Source organism: Aspergillus steynii (assembly GCF_002849105.1).
Source record: "Aspergillus steynii IBT 23096 chromosome Unknown P170scaffold_1, whole genome shotgun sequence".
Taxonomy (NCBI): domain Eukaryota; kingdom Fungi; phylum Ascomycota; class Eurotiomycetes; order Eurotiales; family Aspergillaceae; genus Aspergillus; species Aspergillus steynii.
The window spans coordinates 1,045,819-1,071,303 of record NW_020194398.1 but is presented as its reverse complement, the minus strand read 5'-3'; the positions used below and the strand labels follow the sequence as shown (position 1 = coordinate 1,071,303).

Below are 25,485 nucleotides of genomic sequence, written 5' to 3'. Positions count from 1 at the left end.
GTCTCCAGGACTTTAAGCCCGATGGCTAGAAATATCCTTTTATTGTGGCTCTGCCTCATGATACCATTAATCAGCTGCTTCTTCAACAACATCCGATGTGGTGTAATGGTTAACATCGCCGTCTCTCACACGGCAGCTCGGGGTTCGATTCCCCGCATCGGAATAACTACTTCTTCATTTCTTTTTTCTACATTTTTTTGTACCCTCTTAAAGCAGCGGACCTTTTTTTCTTTCTTTCTTTATTTTTTCCTCTCCCCCTCACTTTTCAAGTCTTCCTCTTACCCAAACACGCGGCCAAGCTACAACCTCCGTATGAACATCATCAGCTCGAGAATATATAGTTCGGCAACGAACTGCTACGGCAACCAACATCCTGGGGCCACGACATAATGCATAATGCATGAATTTAAAGCCGCCTTGTACATATACATCACAAGTACGTCTCCAACCGACGCAGGAATCCATTTTTGATCTAGTATTTCAGCAAGGGTGTGGCGGGTGCAACTCCCGACGGCCGACAGCAACCAGGAACTAAACCTCGTTTGATATAGTACCAGAGGGACTGGGTGGAGCACTGGAGATCAGTGTTCCGAGGACCGGTACTACTACAGAGTAAGAAGCTCTTTCTTCGGCCTATTAGTATGTCCCTAGTGATGTTCAATTCCCTTGTTTCCTTCCAAGAACTGTTGTGTTGGTTTGTTGTTGGTCGGCCAGGCGATGACATAATCCAGTGAGTTGTCAGGTGCTGCAGCCTGAGGCCGCCGCAGCCTTGTGATGAACCACAAAGGTGACACGACTCCATCTCGCATCTCCATCAATGTTTTGGCCTCCCAACAATGAGCTCAGAACCACGGGCCATGACACCCCATGACTCTCATCATGGTGACTTCCCGCTTCCTGCACCGGCTGTTTCATCGCTCTTCCAACCCTGATCCCGAACCGCACCAGCGACAACAACAACCGCAACCGCCAGCATCACCACGCCCGATTCCAGCTCCGGCGCCCTTCAACACCGTCCCCAATTGGTCACGTGCTATCATCGACTCGATCGGAATCAACGTCTTGACCTGTCGCAATTATGGCGACCGCGCCAATTCCCGTCTACTGCCCGTTCTTCCTCCCGACTATCGATGCCTGGGCGAAGACCCCGACCGAGCAACCCGGAAGATCAATGTCCAGGACCGGAGCGCCTTTTTCTCTCTACCGCTCGAAATTCGCGAATTGATCTACCTCTATCTCTTGGGAAACCGTCGCATTCATGTCGATTTTGATTACCATCCGCGAAAGGGACGCTGGCGGTGGTGGTACCGCGTGTGCGACGACCCCCAACACTGTCCCGATAAATCCGACCCGTTCGTGTGTCCGGAGTATGCGGGGGCGGAGGAGGCGATGTTGGAGCTGGGCTCGAGCGCCTGGGTGAAACCAGGGTTTGAATACAAACTGCATGCGATGGGCTGGTTGACGTCTTGCTGGAGAGCGTGAGTCTCGTTGGTTGCAATTAGTATTGCCAATTGAGATACAGACACTAACAGGACTCATTGCGCTAGGTATCAAGAATCGGTATTGATATTGTATCAGTCTAACTGTTTCGTCCTCACGCACGGCATTGACCAGCTTTTCCGGTTCTGTCGGATCATGCCTCCGTACCACCTCTCCTTGATCACGTCCATGAGCATCGAGATCGATATCTATCGCGCATCCAAAGGGCCGCCGGAGATGGAAAGGCGATTTCAAACTTTCTACGATAGCTTTTTCGACCTGCTTCATCATTCGCTTCCGAATTTGAAGAACCTCCGGCTCTCCATTGCTGGGTTACCGAATCGAGGACAACGGGAAATACAGTGGTCGGAAGATACAGAATGGAAATGGATCGGGCCTTGGGAGAGTCTGGGTCAAAGCCGGCAATGGAGGGTCCTAGAGATTGCTGTCCCGAGGACCTGGATTGGGGACTTTGAAGACTTGGTATGGAGACGGAGCAAGTTATCGGAAAAGGAAAGGTACAAACTCGTCATGGGAGTGGATCTCTATCCGCGAGGGTGGTGATCTCCCTTCCTTATCGGTTCCTCTTGTTGATTGGAGTGTTGGTTCGCTACGAAGCGTGATCGACAGGGCGTTTCCACGGTCAGTGGGTCTGGAATAATTCCACATGGCTGGATGGCTTTTGTTTTCCATTTATTTATGGCACTTCTAGGTCTAGAACCAGCGGATCCCAATCATTTAACAGTCGTTTTGCTCTTCGTCGCAAAATTCCTTACCACGCCCACAATGTCGAATCGGCCTTCAAACGCTCTGCAGCGTCACGTCCAATGTTCATCGAGATATCGACTCCGTCATCGCACCAATGCCTTTCTCCTGCGGAATCTTTCTCCAGCGCAGGCCTTCCTTCCATCAACCAGATCATCCCATCCAAGTCCGGCATTTTGATATCGACAAACCGCGCCTTGCCCCATCTGCCCCCAAAGTCCACCGCATACAGATTCAAGTGAGCCCAACTGGTGAAGATCATATTCCGGGCGCCGAGGAATCCTTCCCAGAATCGCTGCGGCGCAGATTCGAAGCACAGATCATAGATACGTGCCTGCAGCGCCTCCTTCGTGTACAGTGCCAAAGTACCGTTGATCTTTCGTGCCACATCACCCACCGCCAGACCGCCGCTTCCCTCCTTTCCTGTCGTCGTGATCGTCGTACTGAGGATAGGGCTTCCCACGAAGGAACTGGGCAGACCGAGCCGTTTCCTCAGTCCAAAGATAACATGCAGCGAGACGTTCCGATCGTCATCGCTCCATCCGCGCGCCTTGTTCACCGCTCGCCACACGTGGGCGAGGATTGCGTCGTGTCGACTTACGCCTTTCCCGGCCGCTTGCCAAATTCGTTCCGTCTCGGCCGATGTGAAATGCAGTTTAACATGCGAGATAGGCGCGTTGAAGTCCCAATCTTCCATGGGCGGTTTGACGCCTGGGGACGTGATCATGTCGCGAGTCAATCCCGGAGGAAGCAAGCGGTCGGGATCATCACCGTCTGCGGGCCACAGGTTATCGTGTCGCAGAGAGGGTAAGCTGCGCGATCTTTCCAGGACCGACGGGTCCGGCGTCGTTCCGTCGATGTCGCCTGGTGCACATCTGTCCAGCAGCTGGGGTTCGTAGAGAGGTTGAGCAGGAGGGGAGACAACGGTCTCGGACAACGTGGAGCTTGCGTCGCAGAACAGCACGGTATGATCATATGACCAGCGATGGGCCACCATAGCCAGCGTGTGCGCATCAGCCAGGGGATGCGTAATCATCAAACCGATCGCGACCGCACCGCAGGCGAATTTCGTGACTTGAACCAGCGCCGCCGGCGTCGGTCCTTTCGGTGCGTTTCTGAAAAACGGAAGCTTGGACATGTCCGGCAGAAAGAAGGCAGGGTAGGCACTAGACGAACCCCAGGCTCGATTTGCGGGATCCTGTCGCTTCTCGTGGCTGGGGATAAGATCATCTAGCTTTTGGTCGCATTTGGCCGTGTTGAATTGCACGCCGGGGTCGGTCGCAGCGCCGTATGTGATTTCAAGTCGGGCGTATCGCTTCGTGTGATCGCCATTCGGATCATATTCCACCATCTTAAGATGACCAGCGAAGTGAGGGAAGACGGACAGCGTGACTTGTAGCGACTCTTTCAACTGCGCGACCACCTTCTCGATATCATCCTGTCCGTCGCCCTCGAAGAACCAAACCGCCGACGACGGACCATAGTGCATAACCATTGCATCCACCACCGACAACGGCACCGTCACCTCCTCATGCTTGGTCCTTGGATAAACCCGACTGGACTCAAGCACGTCCACCTTCGGCTTGTCCAAATCGGCTGATTCTGACGCCATCTCGAAAGTCTAATCACACGCCGAGATAAGATGACCGACAAGAGGATTGATTTGATTGATTAGATTGATAAAAAAAAGAAAGTTTTCCCTCAGGCCCAAGTCGTCAGAAGTCCATGGAACATTTCTCATATATTAACATTTTTTTTTTTCACTCCTCCAACAACCGCAGTCGCCACTCTTCCTGTATCAATAAGCGATGTCTCACTCAGCGGCAAGATCCGAACGATTCCTGCCCTCTGATTGGGACGGCGGCTCTTGGCGGAGATGGCGTTCTTGTGACTGTGGTCCCCTCGTCATTAGTAATGTCTAACCGTTGGAGTCTTTTTACTCCGTAGGGGATTAATTTCCGATCTGGGAGGGTCTTGTTGGACACAGCGTGGTTCTGATTGCTTCGGAGGCGGGGTTTCTTCGGACTCCGTGCCCCGTGGGTACCTTCGTTTCTTGGAGATGCACACAAGAGGTGTATTGTGGATTGTGGGACTGTTCATGTCCATAGGGCTCACACAGGGACCCTGAGGATCGGTTTCAATTTGATTCTGATTGCGATCAATGGGTTGTGTGTTCAAGCTCGACATCTTGTGTCGGTAATTCTTTATGATGAAAACATTAAATGAGCCTTAACCTATTCCAATATGGGGAAATAGCAAGCTACAACTTCCATGTGAATTTAAAAATTTATAATTAATTTTTGTTTCTACGAAAAAGTGGCAGCTTACTCTATTAATGCCCTTTTTATCGGCAGATAACACTGAAATCATTCGCCTTTTAATGAGCCTCGTGCTCTGTAACCCCACCTCCTTGGACTACACATTAACTTATTTGCTCTATTTCGAACGCGTTTACATCCTTAATTCCCTAAAATCTTCCTAATAACTTTATTATAGCCCTCTAAACCCCACTGAACCACCAAAATAGCCTCATTTACTACCCCGCCAAGCCGACAAGCATGGCTGTCTGTTCAGGAGTTGGGAGTGCCTGAAAATGGAAATATCCTCCCTGATGCGCTGGGTCGTATTCTATCGTAGACGGTCGCATAGTAGATTCAGCCTGCTGTTTAGGATAAGGCGTCATATGACGTTTGAGGGCTCTGGGAGTGGTCAAATGAGACAGGTAAGATAGCGCAAGGCACATTCCTGTAGACCAGAGCCTTGACTCCAGCTGTTGCACATCCCTCTAATACAGCTTGCAGCTAAAACAATCATAGTGTATGTACAGGTCACTGATAACCCCGTATCCCGAGGATTGGATAGCCCGAGACTGCTCAGCCTCTACAGGGTGACACTGCATAAATAACCCACGCACCACAGCGTAGGTCTTCAAATACACTTTATTGGGCTTGAAGAAGTTGAAAATAGTCTGTAGCATGTGACCTTACGATGAAACCTTAATAGCCATGGAGGCGAGCTATATCAGTGGTCAGTTAGTGTTGTTTCACACTACACCAACAGAGGGACGGGAAAGGGTGGTTGTACGGGGCAAAGATCCGCAGCGTCGGAGGCAGTGCAGCTCATAGGACGTGGTGCCTATTGTCTGAAGTTATGAGACCTCCTTCTTTCAGGATTTGATGTTGTAGAACACAGCTCTCACCTTTTAAAATGGACCGAGCGCCCCGCAGCGTTTGGAGGCTTTACGTTGCAGCCGTTGGTCTGGTTGTATCTATTCCAGCGTATACCTGCAGTGTCACCGTCGCTCATAATTGGGCCAAGCGGGCAATGGTTGATAGTGAACACAACCTTGTCAGAGAGCCTCGCAGCTCTCACATGGTTGAATCCCGGTATCTCATTTGGCAAAGGCAGAAAGCTCTGCGGTAGGTCACTCTTTACTATGAGTGGTGCTGGCCTCAGAACCAACAAAACACTGTTGCACAGTATTATTGTGATATGTGAGATCAAGATATGGGATAGATGAATTTAAGATGAATTTATTTAAGGTGAAGGTGTTTATGTTTCGAGTTGCCTTACATATTTTCTTTTTTTGTCTCTGCGCCTGCGGCTTACTGCTAGATAGTGATATTGTGTGTATGATTGTCCTGCAGGTTGGCCCTTGATCCCTGATGCCGAGTCACATCTCCATCTGACTCCAGTGCTTATTTTTTCTGTTGCCAGGCCCGGAGAAGAAAATTAAAGTTCCATGTTTCACGAAGTAGTTTTGATGGTTGCCTCTTTATGAGCTGGGCTTATCATGGCTTCGAGGATAGATTATATAGATCTTAGTGACAATGCTTGTTCAGAACGACTCTTCATACTAACCTTATTCACGATGATCCTTATTCTGCGTTTTTACCCTATGGGCCTCAATCAGATCGGATACACCACAGTAGTGGTGACTATCCTATTCCTAACCCTGTCAGTGATTGCCATCGGACTGCGTGTCAAGGCGCGGCATCTTAAACGTGCTTCTCTCGGCCCAGACGACTGGTTTTCTCTGGCAAGCACGGGCTTCTTCTTCGCCTTTTGCGCAAACATCATGGTGTGTGTCTTTACCCGCGGAAGCGGACAAGTCTATCAAGACCCTGCAGAATCCGAGCGCCAAAAGGTCATGTATTTGAAAGCATTATATGCCATTACCCCCCTCTACGTCGTGGATGTCACTCTCGTCAAACTCTCCATACTCTTCCTTTACCGCCGTATATTCTCCAATTGCGAGTCTCGCCGTACCAATAGCTTCGTCATTGCTATCTGCCTGTTCTGGTTCTCGATCGCAGTGATAAGCGGCCTGCTGTATTGCAGACCCATACGCCAACAATGGGATCCGCACGCGGGAGGAGATTGCTTCGACTTCAGCTTGTACTTTCTCATTATGACCCTTGCCGACTTGGTGATTGACATCGTTATTCTTTCGTTCCCAATCCCACCGATCATACGACTGCGTCTGCCCTTGCGCAAGCGAGTCGCAGTTGCGGGTATTTTCCTGCTAGGTGCCTTGTGAGTGACATCGACTATCAACTGTATTGTCCAAGATTAACCTGACCCAGTGTTCTTGTCACCGGAGCCGTGCGGATTTCCTACGTGTACAGACACGGTGAGAGACACGGTAAGTGGCGTTACAGTCCGGGAAACCCCGACTTCGCCTGACCCAGCCAGTGGCCCACGCAGACGCTATTCTCTGGTCCGTGATCAACCTCGGCATTGCAATTATTTGCGCCTGTTTGCCAACATACCCACCTCTACTATCTTTATTCCGCCGCCAGCGCCAGGGTAGTTCTAAACACGGCGCACAGAGTCCCCGTGGTATCAACAGCTCTAGTGCAAATCGAACCTACAACCATGTTCAAGGGGAAAGGTACTATTGGAGGGTAGAGCAAAGCTCGAGTGACGCCATTTTACTGGACCAATTCGGCGGTTCACGGTGGGAAAGTGACCAAATGTCGGGGATTCATGTGCGGCGTGATGTTGAGGTGATTGAGAACATATTATAGTTTGTGTTCGACCTCGCCAGGATCAGCCCAGATGAGTACCCTCTATAACCCATAAAGCAAAAAAGATTGACATGTTATTGCCCGATTCTAACCTGCCAAGAACCTATGGGGCCCTTGACAGACTTAATGTTGGGGAAAAGAGCACACTGTAACTTCTATATAATGTATTCAGATTGGAAAATTTTATTCACTTCCCCCCTTGATTTCGGGCTTGACTCATTCCTACCATCTAGTTGGGTTCCAGAAGGAAAAGCGAACATCCGATCACCGCCTAAAAGGATCTGCCGGACCACTTGGTCCGTGTGTCACCTCAAGAATATTCGCCACTTGTTGTGCTCTTGTAGAAATATGCTATTCTGCGCATCTCAGGGCACTTATTTTATAACTTGACGGGAAACCGTTGGTATATTTTGTCTAGCAGAGTAAGCTTAGATGGCTTTGTTCTGATGCTCAAGTGAATCATCTGTGTCCTTGTTGTGAAGAGCCTTGATGAGGCAGATATATATCCGATCCTACCTTGGCCCGCTTTCATATTTTAATCCCAGAGAGGTGCCTTAGAACAGGCTCGAATATCACGGTAGATATTAAAAGAATTAAGCAAAAAATGCGTTCTGAACCTTCAAAGTGCCATTTGCTGTGCTTGAGGCAGAATACACAATAGGTTAATAAAATGTTCGCCACACATTCTCTTGGCAGTCGAAGGCAGACTACTAATGAAACCGGGATGTTCAACGTCGATCATTCCGACCAAGATGATCGACATCATAATCACCGAATTGGGAATTATGGAGCGCTAGGCTGCGATGCTGCGATGCTGCGCCATGTGGAAGGTCTCTCTTCGCCCATGAAACATAAACCTTGGCATATGTCAGGAGGCTTGGATACGAGGCCTGATCCTCGAGAAGAAGGTATATATATGGGCGAGTTAGCAAGGTTGAGTTGGACAAGTTTATCTTCACTCACAACCTATCTAACAGCCTATCTATATAAATCTATATTCATCTCTTCGTGAAAGAAACCCGGGATCTATATACCCTGCTCTAGATCTAGCGTGGTAAGCTTGAGCTTTTGTTCACAGGTCGAGAATGCTATACTTACAAGTCTTGACAGTGTACTACACATCGAAAAACCAAACAATAACACACAATGTGCTTCGGATCCAGCAAAGACTCCGACCCCTACTGGTGGGGCTACATCGATGACGGACAAGGCTGGACAGCCCGCCGCAAATCCGAGTATATGAAGACCCCGGAATACAACAAGGAGCTTCGACGGCAGTTGCGTCGGGAGCGTAAGGCAAACAAGGGCCGCGTTCCAGTCCCTCAGGCTGCTTATGGGCAGGGTGGGTATGGGCAGAGGCCTTATTAGGCTGGTGAGATTTCACTGGAGAAGAGGGGTTTGTTTGTCTAAGAGTGTGGGATATGGATGCCATTTTATTACTGCGATGGACATATGTTTGATGATTGCACTTGATTATAGAGGTCCAAGTTTGGAATTACTCGATTCTGTTTCTACGAAATTAGGTCTGGATATCAATATACTAAGAAATAAGTTCATTCATTGTATTGGAATCGCCTGATCCGAGGCCAGTGTCGCCAAGAACACAGAGCAACTTCAAGCCATTGAATACTAGATCAAACACTCCGCTTCTTGCTCTTTGAGAAGGCTCTGTACTCCTGTAATATCTAATCGATATTTTTCCGGTGGCATACCCGTTCATGGCTGGTCTTCCTCATGATCATGCCATTGTGACCATAAACGAAACGCCGCGGGTTGAGGAAAGTTGCATGAGGTAATTTACGTGTACACGATGAGGAATTTGCTTGAAACAAATCGGCAAAATAGCTAATTATCAGATTATATTTGTGCAGTCTGTATAGACACGCTTCCCCGCTAGGTTAACTGCTAAATTAGATGTAAAATAGCCCAAGAATTATGAACAGAAAGTTAGATTGGTCTTCCCCAAACGACAGCAGAATCCCTTGATAGGCGCTGTATTACATCATTCTGAAAGAAACAATGTCGCAGACAGATCCATCACACACGCCACCACTTTTCAAACCAGATTACAACTCATCACACTTCTCCACGTAGTTCTGGAAATGCTTCGGGAAGTCCTCATCCCACAGCGCAGGGCTCTTGGCATACTCCTCAACCTTCTTGCAGGACTTCTCGTTCATGTGCTTGGTCAATTTAGGAAGCTCGTGGGCGGAAGAGGCGTGGACTTCCTTCCTGGCGCATTCCATGAACGGGTTGATTTTCTCGGCGTCGTCGCAAAAGTGGGCTCTGCCGTCGATCTGATCATGGCATTGGGATTCCACGCTCTTGAAAATCGCGTCGATATAGTCGACCATAGCTTCCTTGCCTTCGGGGAGCTCGGTTCGCTTGGATCCGTCCTCGACGATGGGCTCCAAGACGGCTTGTTTGCCGTACTTGCTCCAGTGGCCGAGCTGGGGCTTGCAGCCGGCCGCGCAAGAGTGTTCCTGGACGTGCTTCAGGATCTCAATGGGAAGTTCCTGCAGCGTGTTCATGGCGCTGAGGCAGGAGGTGCCCAGGACGGCGACGGCGCCAGGAGCAAGGCTGAGGCCGGCGGCAAAGGCTAGAGCAAGGGCTTGAGAGGGTCTCATCTTGAAATGGAGGAAGTTGAGATGGAAATTGTGAGACAGGAGGGATGGAAAATGAGCGGAGGGATGTAGATTTCTGTTTGCCTTGAGTGGAATGCAAGTCCTGGTCTTCTGCAATATGGGAGAAATGAGGCAGGTTTATATAGATCTGTACCTCAAAGGATAATCACTGAAGAATGAGGATTTGCAAAGTTGCCCCTGTCTTAGGATCGTCAAAATAATTTGGTATTATTTGGATTGACCCCGTAGGCCTATTGAAAGGGTAATTGTTCCGATGAGATTGAATGGCATTGGCCATGAAAATCACTTTGGGATGCTGATGGTACTTGCTGCATCGAATGATCGGAGACATCATTGGATCGGGGATGCAGGGGTTAGGGGGCATGTTTGCTGGTACCTGAACATCCCTTGCATGAACCCCCCGCGTGTTCTGTTCGAGGTGACATCAGAAAGTGCCGAGAGAGGTGGCTTGATAATACGAGGGGATTATTGATTGTGACGCATAAAATCAAGCAACTTGGTGCAGAACATGTGAATATTTCAAACAGGCCCCTAGCTTCAGCTGAAAAGGAAATAGATCACGCACAATTTCGTAGGATAGGGACAGCCACGTGAGCTGGTCGAACATGGCAGAGCGAATTAAACCCATCCGGCGGCGTTTTAGTATAATTCTTCAATTTAGGATAGGAAACGACTCGCAATGCTTGGTGTTGATCTGGTCGGGAAGACGATTGGGGCATTGGGATCTCTGGGTACCATTCGGGGAGAAGCCCTAGCAAACTGTAAGCTGCCATCCCCACAGTTCCTCTGTGCCCTTGACTATTGGCTGCCCACTCTATATAGCAAGTCACATGTAGGTCAAATGGAAGATATCACAATGTGACTAGTATGTTGGCACTTTCTGTTGGCGTCACGCTGCCCCTGTTATGGTTGTTTGGTATATGACGTATCCTTCGAAGGAAACTCCGACTTCCTGGGACTCATCAGATTTCAGGAACATGATCAATGATTGAACGAAAAGAGAACTCTGATGCTGATCATCTAAGAAACTAGGATTCGAGTACGGAGTAGTTCTCATTCTCATGGCTGAACAGGTATTTTTTTTGTAGATAATACGGAGTATCACAGAGTCTGTTAATTCAAGAAAAGCTTCCCGCATGAAGATACATTGTCATAGAAGCCGAACCAATCGTAAGATAGTATCTGATGGTCGAAACCGAAGTGTTTGAGACGTTGATGTACGGAGTACGAAGGTGAGAGAGAGAGAGAGAGAGAGAGAGAGAGAGAGAGAGAGAGAGAGAGAGTGCAAGAGCGGGAGATACAGGCAGAAAATATGCCACGTGATCAAATCGCGTGTCGGTCGCGTATTCCTTGATCCAGAAACTATCTTTCCTCTACACCAATTCCATCACTCCATCTATCAGTGTCATCCTCGAGACATCCTAAGCCGTGGCACCATCTTCATCCTTCACCCCGTATCTAACGCGCAGAGATTCCGTCACTAATTTCGAGATATTCCCCACGGTTCTGGCCTTGATAATGTCTCCAAGCGAGACCTCCACCTCCACCTTGCGGCGCAGCCAATGCTTGATCTGCAGGCTCATCAGAGAATCCACCTCAAGACCAACATAGTGGGCTAGCCCCGTCTCCTCTGACAGTCCGTTATGTGATGCGATCTGCTCCCCGAGATTTTCGGTGATCCAAGTCTCGCATGTGCCGTCTTTTAGAGGCGTTGGATCTTCTCGGAGTGACGCGAGTTTCCGCTGCAATTGCTCTTCGTCGATTGCCCCGGCGGCCGACGCGTCCGCCCCTGTAGGAAGAGTCGAAAATCGCGCATCCTGTTTCAGCCATGGGTTGCTGGTAATAACGGCCGGCGAAAGTCCTGACACCACCACTGCCGGGCGCGTCGAAGATAAGCCATCTTTTGCCGAGAGTAAAGCTACCTGGAACGCCTTTAGCACATCCCCTTCTCCCATCATGTGGTGGAAGGTTTGCCGCGCTTTAGTCAGGAGCTCCGGCTTGTGTGACATGAGACCCATTTCATCAACGGGGCCCAGGCTGACCAGCGAGGCCGGTAAGCCTAGTCCTCGACGATACTGTACAAACCCGTCCAGGAACGAGTTTGCAGCGGCATAATTGGCCTGTCCTGGGTTTCCGATCATGCTAACTGCAGAGCTAAAGACTATGAAGAAGTCTGGTGATTGGTCCTGGAGAGCATTGTGAAGATTCCAAGTTCCTTGGACCTTGGTTGCCAGACTCGTGGTCCAGTCCTCGTACGACATCTTGTCGAATAGTTGGTCCTGAATATTTTGTTAGCAATTTGGCCCTTCAAAACCATGGATCCCAACTCTGATTACCTTCAGAATAGCTGACATCTGAATAACGCCGGCAATCGGACGTGTATTTTGTCGAATCGCGCGCTCAACGGTCTCTGGATCCGCGACACTTCCAGCCACCATAACCACGCGGCATCCCTGGCTCTCCAATTCTCGAGTGAAAAGTTGATCTTCTTCATGAGATCCTGCAGATCGCGAAAGGAACACGAATTCGCGAGCACCATGCTCCACCATCCACCGAACAATGGCTCGGCCGATCCCTCTCAAGCCACCAACAAGCAAATACGAAGACGTCGGAGACAAAGTAAATCTCGGCTGCGCGGGAAGTAATGGAAGCTGGCTCTCGTCATCAGGCATCTCAATGACGAACTTTCCAATGTGTTGTCCCTTTTGCATCTGTCGCATGGCAGCTTCTAAATGATCTACTTTGAACATCGTATGCTCAGGCCGGCGTGTTGTTTCCCCAAAGAGCTGACACCCCATTTTAAGGGCCCTGTTGAAAGCAAGTTAGCTCCTGCAAGGCGTCAAAGGAAGGGTTGTTGCAGAGCGTACCATTGTCCGGTTTCTACATCGTCATAAGCCACGCTGTATAGATCGAAGCCGCAGAATGACCGACATCCCTGAAATCCATTAAGATCAAGCATGCCATGACCCAATATGTCTCTCTTTCCGATCTCGAGAAGTTTGCCGAATTGGGCGACACATTTCCATGATGCACGGAGAAGCTCCCCGGCCAATGAATTGAGCACCAAATCGACGCCCCTGCCATTGGTCTCCCTCATGATGCCCGGCAGAAACGAAACACTATGTGAATCGAAAATGTGCGAGCGCGGAATTCCGAATGACTCGATTAAATATTCAATCTTCTCTTCGCTGCCGACCGAGACGAAAACCTGTTTTTCTCGTTATTAGGACGCTGAAAACATCAGTGGGGTGGTTGGAAATACCTCGGCACCCATGCTTTGGCAGATATGGACTGCCGCTAGCCCGACTGCACCACACGCAGAATGAATCAAGACAGATTGGCCCTTCTGCAACTTTCCAATACCTACCAGTGTGCATATAGCCGTTGAATAGGCACTTGGGATGGCGGCGGCCTCTGCCAGCGTGAGCTCCTTGGGGACGGGGAAGACTCGATCAGCCGGGAAGACTGCCAGGGTTTTCATGGGTTGCGGATCAAACAACGCTACTTGGTCGCCGACTCGGATGGTTGTCACCTCCGATCCCACGCGAGTAACAATGCCACTTCCTTCAAAGCAAAAGTCCATTGTCTTGGTCCGTTCGACAACACCCAAAGACATCATAAGGTCTTTGAAGTTTAGCGCCATATAACTGGTCTTGACTTCGACGTCGTGTGAACCGACCTCCTGCGCAGGAACGGGTTTCCAACCAAGCGTGCTCAAGTCGCCGATTGTTTGGATGTCCAACTGATGGGCATTTAGTTGGTCTGTGACCTGGAGGTGGTCTACAACCTTGGTGACGTTTGCACGACCAGTGTGGCCCACACCCCTATGGAGAATGAACTCGAAATCGCGAGTAGTCTGTCCCCCAATTGGCGTCCCGAGTTCTTTGTACGCCTGCGTTACCGCAGGAAGCGCGGCCTCGTCAAAAGAGTCGATCTCACAAGTGCCAATGTCGACATTCAACTCACACCGCAATGTGCGAGCGAGGCCAAGAATGAGACTGAACCGAGGGTCCTTGGATTCCATCTGGACTGAATGGGTCACCCAAAGGAGACTTTTGACCGAAGACATCCAACTCTGGATTGAATTGTAAGCCGCCTGGGATATGTCATAAAGGAATGGATTTTCAAAATCAAGTAATGCAATCACATTCTCGAGGGGAAACTCTTCTCCGAAAATGCACCAACGCACGTCATATCCGTGGGAACATAGGTGATCCGCCAGATTTTGTATCCACGCGTGTGATCTTGTCTCTGCTGTGCATACCAGGTTAATTGACGAGGGTCGGGAATCAACCGCGAGATTTGTTGAAAGCATCACTGCTTGCCAGTGGAGTGGCGCCGGTGCATTATATTGGACCCCGTCGAGCCCCGAGAAACCTGCCTGGCATAACTCCTTTCCCCAACGCTCCACGGAGACGTGCGGCTTATCAACCCGATTGTCACCCGCACCTAACCACCAACCCGGCAGTAATCCCATGATGACATCGACATGTGGAATTTCAGAGCAGGGCTCGTACAAAAGCAACCGTCCCCCGGGCGCAAGTAAAGAGCGGATGTGTGCCAGCGACTGACTAAGAATGGGTGTTTCATATAGAACATTGCACACAACCACCAAGTCGTAACTGTTCTTTGTGAAGCCTTGATCTGTTGCACTCTTTGAGATATCCAGCGTTGTGCATTCAAGCTTTGGTACGCCTTCAAAACGCTGTTTCAACTGACTGACAAGCCCAGGTATGGCGTCAGTTACCATGTATTGACTATAAAGTCGTTCGCCGTTCTCGGTGATTAACCCATCCAAGATTCTCGCTGTCGACGAACCTGCCCCGGCTCCGACTTCCAAGATCCGCAGGCCTGGATTCGCGTGAGTTAGAGGGCCGAGGAAATTGCGCCAGTCGTAGAGTTCAAGGCCCCACTCGACAAGGCCCTTGATGGCCTCCAGGAGTGAGGTGTCTTCAAATACAGTCCCCTCTATGAACTGGTTCGGATGCTCACTAGCGTACGCCCAGGCGTCATTATAGAATCGTTCCACTCTCGGATCCGGAAATTGACCTTGCAAAGATTTGAATAGGGCCCTTCGCTCTTCTCTGCTCATACCTTTCAACTCCCTCATTTCGGGAACTTGATCGTACTCACCCAGGAGAATCTTTCTGCTCATGTCCATAACGAGCCGTTTATAACTCGCTAGGTGTGCAGGGAGCTCGGTATGAGGCTCTAAAACCTCAGCCATCTGAAATATAAAGAGGAACCCTGCAATAACCAAGGATCGTGCCTTCTCCTGTTCCAAGACCACGGGCGATGGCACTTGTTGGGTTGCCGGAATAAACCTAATGTCCGGTTTCCATTCAACATGAGTTGCAAGCTTCGATCCTTTGCTTTCCTGACCGGCTTCTGGTATGGGCAATAAACGCAATCCTTTCATTTCTAAAACAGCGTTACCCGTTGACTCAGAAACCACCTTGAAGTATCCACTGAGGCCCTCTTTCGTTGGATCGGTGGTCGTTGCCTCGATTAGCATGGAATTGCTACCTGGGGCCAGATAGATCCGGTCGATGTACAAAGGCATGCCCGCCTTGTCAGGATAGTGCGAGACACCCTTGTCACTGGCAACTAGCATCACTTGAAGGCACTGATCCACGATGGTTGGATGTATTGCGTAGTAACTGTCGTGAAGTTCGCGGTCATCTTCCACGCGTCCACGGGCCGCATTCTTCAGTGGACTAGCGGTGATGTCATGCAGTCCTTCAAACCGGGGGCCATATTCAAGGCCCTTTTTCTCGCACCTGCGGTACCATCTGTGCGACGTAACTTGCCGGGTGAATGGCTCCGAAATTGTGTTCGATGGAAGAGGCTGATCGTTGCCTCCCCGAGCCTTTCCGGAGCAATGCTTCGTCCATCCTTGACCGTTGTAGGAGCAAACACTGAACTCATACCAGTCCGAGTCCATCGTTGCGTTCATTGTGGCTTTTCGCAATGTTGTCATGATTTCAATATCTTCATCATCCCGGACGAGGGCCTCCATTAACAAAAGCTGCTCTAGCGTGCAGTCAGTTGAACCAGTTATCTGGCGTATAGCTTCCGAGATCAGCGCCACGTATCCCACAGCTGGGAATACGACAAGACCCATCATGCGATGCTGACTGATCCATGGAACCTCTTCGCCCTTGAGGATATTTCGCCATGCAGGCTCGAAGTCGTTCGATTCCAAGCATCGCACCCCAAGAAGTTCATGACGCGGAAATTGGCGCAAACGCCAGTGTTTACTGATGCGTGATTCTGCCCAGGGGATGTCTTCCCGCTGCCATGGGTAGGGAGGAAGGTCGGTGAGTATTTCACCGCGATGGCCTTCATTGACGGCGAGGAGGTCGACGGGCAAATGATTGACATAAGCGGTTCCAGCGACTGAAAAAATACGAGAAAGGTTGCTCTCGTTGCTTCTCATCGTTGCTGAGTACGTGAAGCTCGTTCCGATTGCACGGAGAATTTGTTGGATCGGTCCACGAAGTGCTGAATTAGACCCGATCTCTATCACAACCTGATGCTTGTTCTGTGTGGATGTGGCCAAGTCCCGGAAAGCGGTTGAGAACAGGACAGGGGATTCCAAACTGCGGCGCCAATACGCTGCGTCAAGCTCGCCAGGGCTGGTTATTACTGCCCCGGACACTGTTGAGTACATTGGAATCATGGTGTCTTTATCATTGATCAAATGAGGCTGGGTCAGCTCTTCATATTTGGCACCCACTGAAGCCATATGTGCTGATAACCGGTTAGTACGGGTGCACGGCGCAAATTCTGGAAGACTCACTAGAGTGATATGCTCGCTCCACCGGTAAAATCTTCAAAAGGGTGTCAGGTTGCTCGCTTCGGATGCGAGTTTCTACTTGCTCCAGAGCACCGCGATTCCCAGCGAGAGTTACACTGTTTGGACTGTTCTCGCATGCCAAGGCGACCTCGTTGTCCAGATACTGGCTGACGCCGTTTCGACCAAGTCCAACTGCCAACATGCCTCCTCCCTCCGGGGCCATCTTAGCAACCACGCCGCGAGTATAGGCCAGAATAATTGCTGTGTCCATGGATAAAGCGTTGGCTGCGTACGCCGCGGCAAACTCTCCACTGGAATGGCCTATGACCTTGTCGGGAGTGATTCCCCACGCTCTGAAAAGGTTCACTAAACCAATTTGTACTGCGGTGCACAGAGGCTGTGCTATTTCAGGTCGATTTATGCCACTGTCCGCACCTGTTTTGACCAGCTCCTCTGCAATTTTGAACCCCAATGGTCAGCAAAAAAAAAAAAAAAAAAAAAAAAAAGAAAAAAAAAAAAAGAAAAAAAAAAAAAGAAAAAAAAAAAAAGAAAAAAAAAAAAAAAAAAACGGATTGAGAACATGGCAGGACATACCGCGAATTTTCCACGTGGGTGGGTTGGACAGACTTTGCAGTACCTGATCCATGTACTCCATATCCTTGCTGAAGGAGGTAAAGGTTTCCATTAACTCGGTCCCCATTCCTGCCCACTGAGCTCCCTGGCCTGGAAAAGCGAATGTCACGATCTTCGATACAAGTTTTGCGTTGTCGGCTTTGGTGAATTCAATCGACTCAGAAGGAATTGTTCCACCGAGGATTGCGAAAGCTCTGTGACGAAGATGCTCTCGTTTGGCGCTGAGGGTATAGGCTAAATCTGGCACTGCCTCGGAATGTTGCGACAGATATTCCTTGATGCTATTGGCCCGCTGATCAAGGGACTGAGAACCAGCGGCTGATAGAGGCAAGAGTCGCGGGCTGTTGGTGCTAGTTGCCAAGGGTGCTATTGCCCTTGGAGTCATTGTCGATGCGGCTGAATCGACAATGACCTGACTTTGTGAGTTTCAGAGCGCTTTCCAGTGCGTAAGATGACCTACGTGGGCGTTGGTACCGCCGACCCCGAAACAGTTGACACTGACACGTTCTTTCCGATCCGCTGGCCAAGGGAGAACATCAACAGGTACACTCAAACCTGCCTCCTTAAATAGAACTAAACCGAGTTAGCAGGGTCTCAATGGTGCGTTTAAATCCAAAGGAAGCTGTACTGTTGGGGTTTGGTGTTGAAAAGTTGACATTGGGAGGAATTTGTCTGTGCTCCAGGGCAAGTACTGCCTTGATCAGGCCTGCCAGACCTGCTGCGCCCTCAGTGTGACCAATATTCGGTTTGACCTGCGACCGAACATATTAGCAAACGAACTTTCGCAGACCGATCAAAAACATACTCCGCCAATAATCATTGGATGACGGTCGAAAGCGTTGGCTACAGCAGTGGTTTCAACGACATCTCCCACTCGCGTAGCTGTGCCGTGACACTCGACAAATGCGGTTTCTGAAGGATTTGTGAGATGGGCTTTTCGGTAGGCCTTCCGTATCAGAGTCTCTTGCCCAACAGCCGAGGGGACGGTGATGTGATTTGTTCGACCGTCGAAGTTTGTCGCAACCGCTCGAATGACTCCACGGACCGGGTCTTTATCGCGGATGGCATCGTCGAGTTTCTTGATGTACAAGGCGCAGACACCCTCCGCTCGGGCATATCCGTTGGCCTCGGCGTCGAATGTTTTACAGATCCCATCCGGGGACAATGCTCCTGCCTGCGACATGTTGGTTGTCATTGTTGGTGTAAAAATTAGACTGGAACCTCCAACGATCGCCGAAGGACAGTCGCCCATAGCAATTGCTTGACAAGCCCCATGAAGAGCCACAAGAGAGGATGAGCAAGCAGTCCGACATGTCATGCTCGGACCCTTGAGGTCATATTCGAATGATAACCTATTGGATGCCGCATAATCACCGGTTCCAACGACGTGGAGAGGGTTGAGATTTTGGGTGTCCTTAGCTGTGAGATCCAGCCAGTCTTCTCCGAAGGTGCCTACAAAGCATCCGATATCCCTGCCTCGCCAATCGACTTGTCCGCCGCTCTCCATGCACTCCCAAACAACTTCCGACAACAGCATCTGCTGAGGGTCTTGGAATCCATGTTCGTACCTATTGTTCTGGAAGAAGGAGGTATCAACTTTTCCTAAGTAGTCGCCGTCAAGGAAATACCCCTTCTGGGCGATCACTGATTGTGTGTTCACGCCTGGAGTTCCGTGAAAAGCCTCGACGTTGTAGCGCCCAGCAGGGACCGGACCAGATGCGCATTTTTTGTCAATCATTAATTTCCAGAAATCTTCCGGGGAGGAAACACCGCCGGGCAGTCGAACGCCCATGCCGACGATGGCGATCAGAGGAGGAGCGTCGTGAGGCCATTGGCCCTCCGAACCCCTTGGGAATTCATCGGGATCGACGGTTGTCCATCCGGGGGAACTGCTGGCTGTATCGCTGGATGGCATCTTTCAAAAGGAACAAGGAATTTCGATAATAAGGAGGATTGGAGACTTAGGCAGTGATTTTGGTAAGTATCAGAATTAATTAACAAAACTCTGGCCCATCACGGGATACTAATCCATGATATAAATCCCGAGTGGTCAATACGCCCTTGCAGCGCTTTCAGACACGAAAATATACCGTTGATCTGTCATGCCTGTCAGGTCACCGCTCATTCTACTGAACGCCTCTTCCCTGCGTTAGGTCGGATGTCTCATTTATTATTTCGAAAAACAGATAAGATTGACTCTTGTGACAGTACGTATCTCGCATTTTGAGATGCACAGACGCAAATAGTTCAAACGTATTGCATACGGAAAGTTTCCTCGTATTCCTGTTGTCTATTTGATCTTGCCAAGAGAAAAAAAGAAAAGAAAAATACAATAGTCTTTCGGGCTGGATGGCAGGGGCCCTGGAAGCAAACATAACGGCTGATTTGCTGTGTCTCCTGCATGAGAATGATCGCTGGTTAACCCACCAGCTTCAATGTGCCTTCTGATATGTCACAGGTTGATCATCATGCAGTGCAGTGCAAGTGAGTATGTGGCGCGTGGTGCTGTTTCTTTGAAGTGGCGTCAATAATCACATGGACTGACAGATTTATTTGGTGTCACCACACGATTGATTGCAAACATTTCCCCAAGCAGTCTGAGCCATGAGACTCGTGGCCGGAGAGAGGAAATTGATCCGCAGCGGACATCTGCTCTAGCTCACAAAATACCGAATCCACGGGGTCCACAATCTGGAATGGATTTATGCATCCCGGCCGACATTAGTTCGGCTCCCTTGCAGAATGATGTCTCAAAATTATGGGCGTTAAGTCATGACCCCTCATTCTCGGTGCATCACACCGCTATTCCTATGGAATGAGCAGCATTCCAGAACAAGTGACTTATCCTTTTGATGTTGGGCGTTTCCGCCCGAACCTTCAACCCGTTGAACGGTACGACTCTAAGAGAGAACCGCCGATATGATGGATATAGCACTATGGTTCCCCTCGCTGAAGGGAGCCGACACGGAGAACATAGACCCTAGGATATGGGTGTATCTATGCGCATCGGCACTCCTTGCCGTCTCCTCCCTTATCGGACTCGTTATTTATCGTCTCTACCTCAGCCCCCTGGCTAAATTCCCTGGTCCTCGATTGGCTGCCCTGACTGGGTTTTATGAGACATACTATGACATGGTTCAAGATGGTCAGTTTACCTGGCAGATTGAGCGTCTACATCAGAAATACGGCCCCATAGTGCGGATCAAACCGTGGGAACTTCACGTGCAAGACCCCGACTACTACAACACGCTGTACGCGGGACCGACGCGCAAACGGAACAAAGACTCCTGGTTCTCCTTCCTCGGATGGCCGCAGTCGATCTTCTCGACGGAGGGACACGCGTTGCATCGCGTCCGACGAAGCGTCCTGGGACAGTTTTTCACACGGAGAGCGATTTTGGATCTCGAGCCGGTTATTCAGGCCAATGCTCAGCGTTTGACCCGTCATTTTCGCAATGCAGCAAATGGCTACGATATCTTGGAGCTTCACGCCGCGTTTATGTGCTTCGCGAGTGATACTCTGTCGCAATATGCCTTTGGGGAACATATTGGTTTTCACTCTCTCGACCAAGGAGGGCTGGATGCGGTCTGGAAGACAAAGATTAACTCATGTTTTGAGCTTGTGCAACTAGCAAGACATTACCCTTGGATTTGCAAGATCGCGCACATCTTCCCCTGGCCAGCAGGGATTGTGTGTTCGTACTTTGACGAGGTCATTAAGATGGAAACGGTGAGTTCGCTTGGCGTCTGCATTCACCACCCCTAGGCTGATGAGAGTTCAGGATGTTAAAAAAATGGTTCGCAAAGCAATCCAGGAGCGCGGTATGATAAGCAACGAAAAGCCCAAGGCAATCTATCCTACTATCTTGGAAAACGAGAAGGTCCCCGAGAGCGAGAAAAAGTTCGCTCGGCTGGCTGACGATGCGATCTTCCTGATGATTGCCGGTACCGATGCACCATCGCAAGCGTTGGCTATCACCATGTTCTACGTTCTGCGCCACCCCGAGGTCCATGAAAGGGTTCGCGCTGAGCTGTGTGCCGCTTGGGGAGATGCGTCGATGGCGCCAGGGCTGACGGCGTTGGAACAGTTGACTTATTTTGTAGGATCCCCTTTTCCTGATTGGTCTCAATGCATGGCTAACACAGGGATAGACTGCCGTATTGAAGGAGGGGCTTCGATTGTCTTCGATCGTCACGACACGTCTTCCACGCATCGCACCAGAGGAGACTTTGCAGTTTCATGGATGGGACATCCCGCGTGGAGTATGTTTATCTTCCCCCCACCTAGCACTTGAAATAACACTAATCAATGCACCAGACGCCCGTGAGCATGTCGACCTATTTCATCCTCCGCGATCCCAAGATCTTCCCCGAGCCTTCCCGATTCCTCCCCGAGCGCTGGCTCCTGGAGCCCGAAGAGTTGCGAAAGTTGGAGCGATACCTTGTTCCATTCTCAAAAGGGACTCTGGGCTGTCTGGGCCCGAAGTAAGTTTTCACACGAAGGTCTAGCAGTGTAGACGGAGGCTAATAGATGATAGTATGACTTGGGCATGGCTGTATTTGGTGCTTGGGACACTCCTCCGCAAGTTCGACATGAGTCTCCATGACACGACAGAGCGGAACGTGGAGATGGTCCGAGACAAGTTCATCGGACAGACGGAGCGTGGGATGAATCGGGTTCAGGTCAAGGTGTTGGGCGAATATCAGTGAGAACAGTGGACAGGGAGATCTTTGAACCTGAGGAACCAAAGTTGCTGGGTACTTTGTTGTTGTTGTTGCTGCTGATTTTGTTTTAATATGCCACTGCTGGATACAAAGGATGGTGTCAGGCTAGCCCTGGGAGATATTGGCTGCATTCTATGTCGTGACCGCTCAAAACACAAAGCTAACGAAAGGCTAGAATTGAAGAAGGACCGCGGATGCACTGCCTATAGCTATCTGCTGTGGCCCACATGCTGAACTAAGCCATATGAGGCATGTGCATAATTCTGTGAACTCATCTATAGAAGTATATCATTTCCCTTCTGATATCTTCGCGACCACTTAAACGGCGACTCCCCTCCTATTGCCAATTTGCCCACCGTCTCGTAAGACCTCTGGTCCCCGACCCAGCCAGGAAGCCTATCCAAGGCTTTGTCATCCCCTTCCCGGATTACTTGAGCATACATTGGATCCATCGCTAACGTGGCACCAATCCTGAGCATCGCGTAGGCGTCCAAAGAATCTGTCCAACCAATTCGAACACTTGCCCAACCGGACAGTACCAGCAGGCAAATAAGATAGATGCCCAGGAGAGTAGAAAAAATAGCCATGGATGATTTTGAGATCGCTGGCTTCGTAAGTCGCCCCAGTTGTTGGCTGTAGACCGCCAAGTCTTTATGCCCACCGTCATCAGTGAGCATGATTTGGTGTACATATATAATCGCCTTGTCCCACATGTCTTCCTGCTCTACTATCATTGACAAAAACTCACTCAGGGCCAAGCGGGGGTCAGAATACTTTTCACACGGCTTTGGAGTCTCAGATGTAAGAAGTATTAATGGTCCATACCCAGCGCAGATTGCCGAGGTAGTTTTGTTATCGAATCGTTCCTCAGTGAAGGAACCATCACCAAACAGTGTAATAGCCAGATTTGCTAGGGGACCTTTGCCAGGAACCCTATCCAAGTGAAAGTTCCCCCATACATCATAACCGGTCGCGGCTTTGAAGGTCTCCCATGCGGCTTGGCTTTTGAAGATAAGATTATAAGTGTGAGCTTTGTAGGTGGAAATACGAGGATAGACATATGAGCACTAACCCTTGAATTTGCGGCTCGCAAGGCGGATTCGGACATGATTTAATAGGATCCTTCGGCTGTAAAGGCCCTGGTTTGTTACCATTTAATGAATTTGGCAGCTCGAAGTAGCCGACTGTAGTTGAGAGAATTAATTTGCGGGTAATCCAATCTCCATTATAGGCGTCTGTTTTCACTTTGAGATAGAGTACTTCGTCAAAATCATATTTGTCCCGTGTTCTGCGGAACGGTGAAATACTTAGATCCCCGGGCATGCATACCGAAATATGCTGATACGTGTAAAGGCTGCCAGCTGGTAGTGTATAGTTTCTGAAAAAAGAATTGCCTGAGCAGTCTGACGGAAAGTCATCTTTTTGTAGTGTTTCTTGCCGCATGGAGGAATTCAACCGGGGAGCAAATTGACGGATGCCCTTAGTGTCTATATTAGATGGTGCCATAGAGACAAATGGCGACGCGGCTGAATTGCTATCCTGGTCCTGCCAGAGGTTCAGGTCCAGATCGGTTGGCCGGGCGCTGTTTAAAATAGCCCTAAGCAAGGCAACTTCCTCCCGTGGAAAGTTCTGAATTACCAAGCGTGGAGGTTCGAGAAGCCCCATCTTTTGCACAGGGTAATTGATCAATGTATGGATCTCTTCCTGATCCAACACTAGCTGCTGTAGAGGGCTGAGTATGCCACCTATATTCTCATTATTATAATTTCTAGCTAGTAGCGCAGGAGGGCAGATAGTACATACCCAGTACATGAAGGGCGATTGCGTAATATAGATAGAAACTGCCAATACTTTTAAATTTGAAAGGCAGAGTAAAAAGTACCAGAGGACTTGTCCAGCCTTTATTCGCTAGAGTTACCGTTTGATTCAATGTAAGCGAAGACTTGCCCCCCCAGGTCCTTGGTTGCGTGAAGTTTACCGCAGCAAAGGCGCAAACGGACGAAGTTAAGGGAAGAGTTAAAACACCGACGACTCCAGACACTACTCTGGAAGCCTGAGACCATTTGGATACTTGGTGCTTAATGCTTTCCAACTCCGTCTCAACAAGGGGCCCAAACTCATAGTTCGATTTCCCGAGAGGTCTCCAACTAAGGGTACAAAGTATACACCATGATGTAAGGGAAAGTGCGCCATAGACGAGGACGAGAATAACAATGTAGGCCCGGGGGCGAAAAGCAAATGTATTCCGGTCGGGGGGTGAGCGTGGCTGTAGTGGTTCTCGTTGTTGCTGTGATTGACGTCCTTTGCGCGGAAAGTGAGTCATAGTTAATGGCCAGCTTGATGGGCGATGAAGGATAATTCCAGGTCTTCAAATCGCTCGAGAGCATTGGATCTCTATAAGAATAGCACTTTTTTACCCCGCTCGGTGCCAAGACGACAAACAAAGGCTGGGTTTGCCAGTCTCTTGCGCTGTTCTCACTTTCAGCCTTGTCTAGTGCCGGTTCGGGAGCACTGATGGCCGATCCAGGAACATGGCTCTGCTCCAGTTGCTTGATAGGGATACACTAGCTCTACTGGGAGGCTGGGTATTACATGAAGCAAACTCTCGGGTTGGCTAGGGATGTGCCTTGCTATGTAACCATGCAGGGATCTTTCTGCGACATGGAGAAGGCGCATCTTCCCAATACCGACTGGTTTTGAATGCTATAAATAGATTTCCCTCTTTTGTTTGCCCCTGGTTTCTGTATTCTCTACTCAGTCTTGGGGATATCATGACTACCTATACAACTTCCTCCGCTCTGACCTCTTCATACATTGTAGAGCCCACCCTGTCAAAGTTAGATATTATCTTATGACCAGTCTCGTGCTACTAACAGTCGAGGGAGATAACCAAGCAAGCTTTTACTAATGGGAGAAAGATCTTGAGTGTCGTGCCAACAGTATTTGTCTATAGGTGGGTAAAATGGATAATTCATGAGGTTCAGCTGTAAGCAAAGGACACAGTAGGGGTCGTCAGGATTCTGTGAGAACAGAAAAAAGAAACTACTCGCTATATAATAATTCTAGGACATGAGATGCCGCTCCATATATAATTTATATTTTATTATAAAGTCTTTAAACACAGAAAATAATTATGATATTCAAATTTAAATATATAAAGTTTATAGATATAATAGTTTATATAGAATAAAAAAGATTCTATGACTTTCTTGTACATACCAAAAAACATCAAGACCTCTGTGGGGGTGGTTGTGTGTGAACTAATAATTGGCTGATAGTAGAAGAAGCGAAGCTTTGAATGTAGTGATACTTATAAAAGAAAAAGACGAAAAAGATAAACAGAGGTCACCAGGTTGCGTGTAAAGAAATTGGTATTTCCGAAAATCTGGTTGTAGTTGTAAAATCAGCAT

At 49.3% G+C, this 25,485-nt stretch overlaps 8 protein-coding genes and 1 non-coding gene across 9 annotated transcripts; 4 read left to right on the top strand and 5 right to left on the bottom strand.

Annotated features, from left to right (window-relative positions):
• The first annotated feature begins 91 nt into the window (after window positions 1-91).
• Window positions 92-163, top strand: P170DRAFT_t33. Its single transcript has one exon. It is a non-coding gene; the product is annotated as a tRNA-Glu (tRNA).
• Window positions 164-879: 716 nt separating this feature from the next.
• P170DRAFT_469440 (uncharacterized protein) lies at window positions 880-2,043 on the top strand (the record flags this gene model as incomplete). The annotated part of the gene is made up of 2 exons (XM_024852632.1): window positions 880-1,478; window positions 1,548-2,043. The coding sequence occupies 2 exons, from the start codon at window positions 880-882 to the stop codon at window positions 2,041-2,043; spliced, it is 1,095 nt and encodes a 364-aa protein (XP_024709265.1).
• Window positions 2,044-2,148: 105 nt separating this feature from the next.
• Window positions 2,149-3,958, bottom strand: P170DRAFT_431706 (uncharacterized protein). Its single transcript, XM_024848101.1, has one exon. It carries the CDS (start codon window positions 3,737-3,739, stop codon window positions 2,252-2,254), a length of 1,488 nt encoding a protein of 495 aa, XP_024709264.1. The 5' UTR covers window positions 3,740-3,958; the 3' UTR covers window positions 2,149-2,251.
• Window positions 3,959-6,115: 2,157 nt separating this feature from the next.
• On the top strand, window positions 6,116-8,642 carry P170DRAFT_504826 (uncharacterized protein; the record flags this gene model as incomplete). Its single annotated transcript, XM_024854239.1, has 4 exons — window positions 6,116-6,780; window positions 6,831-6,889; window positions 6,940-7,138; window positions 8,438-8,642. 4 exons carry the CDS (start codon window positions 6,116-6,118, stop codon window positions 8,640-8,642), a joined length of 1,128 nt encoding a protein of 375 aa, XP_024709263.1.
• Window positions 8,643-9,164: 522 nt separating this feature from the next.
• Window positions 9,165-9,982, bottom strand: P170DRAFT_6678 (uncharacterized protein). The gene has a single exon (XM_024855328.1). The coding sequence runs from the start codon at window positions 9,899-9,901 to the stop codon at window positions 9,341-9,343; it is 561 nt and encodes a 186-aa protein (XP_024709262.1). The 5' UTR covers window positions 9,902-9,982; the 3' UTR covers window positions 9,165-9,340.
• Window positions 9,983-11,340: 1,358 nt separating this feature from the next.
• Window positions 11,341-19,266, bottom strand: P170DRAFT_504824 (uncharacterized protein; the record flags this gene model as incomplete). Its single annotated transcript, XM_024854238.1, has 9 exons — window positions 11,341-12,198; window positions 12,256-12,727; window positions 12,787-13,127; window positions 13,182-16,672; window positions 16,722-17,171; window positions 17,313-17,763; window positions 17,812-17,924; window positions 17,980-18,103; window positions 18,157-19,266. 9 exons carry the CDS (start codon window positions 19,264-19,266, stop codon window positions 11,341-11,343), a joined length of 7,410 nt encoding a protein of 2,469 aa, XP_024709261.1.
• Window positions 19,267-19,372: 106 nt separating this feature from the next.
• Window positions 19,373-19,851, bottom strand: P170DRAFT_6641 (uncharacterized protein). Its single transcript, XM_024855325.1, has one exon. It carries the CDS (start codon window positions 19,724-19,726, stop codon window positions 19,478-19,480), a length of 249 nt encoding a protein of 82 aa, XP_024709260.1. The 5' UTR covers window positions 19,727-19,851; the 3' UTR covers window positions 19,373-19,477.
• Window positions 19,852-20,270: 419 nt separating this feature from the next.
• On the top strand, window positions 20,271-22,060 carry P170DRAFT_420746 (cytochrome P450; the record flags this gene model as incomplete). Its single annotated transcript, XM_024847318.1, has 5 exons — window positions 20,271-21,080; window positions 21,133-21,450; window positions 21,503-21,613; window positions 21,669-21,835; window positions 21,889-22,060. 5 exons carry the CDS (start codon window positions 20,271-20,273, stop codon window positions 22,058-22,060), a joined length of 1,578 nt encoding a protein of 525 aa, XP_024709259.1.
• Window positions 22,061-23,092: 1,032 nt separating this feature from the next.
• On the bottom strand, window positions 23,093-24,410 carry P170DRAFT_396957 (uncharacterized protein; the record flags this gene model as incomplete). The annotated part of the gene is made up of 2 exons (XM_024846146.1): window positions 23,886-24,410; window positions 23,093-23,827 (listed from the first exon to the last, which is right to left on the bottom strand). Exons 1-2 carry the CDS (start codon window positions 24,396-24,398, stop codon window positions 23,093-23,095), a joined length of 1,248 nt encoding a protein of 415 aa, XP_024709258.1. The 5' UTR covers window positions 24,399-24,410.
• Window positions 24,411-25,485: the final 1,075 nt, after the last annotated feature.

Coding starts and splice junctions, on each gene's coding strand:
- P170DRAFT_431706 (XM_024848101.1), bottom strand. CDS start 3,739: ATGGTTATGCACTATGGTCCGTCGTCGGCGGTTTGGTTCTTCGAGGGC.
- P170DRAFT_6678 (XM_024855328.1), bottom strand. CDS start 9,901: ATGAGACCCTCTCAAGCCCTTGCTCTAGCCTTTGCCGCCGGCCTCAGC.
- P170DRAFT_6641 (XM_024855325.1), bottom strand. CDS start 19,726: ATGTTTGCTTCCAGGGCCCCTGCCATCCAGCCCGAAAGACTATTGTAT.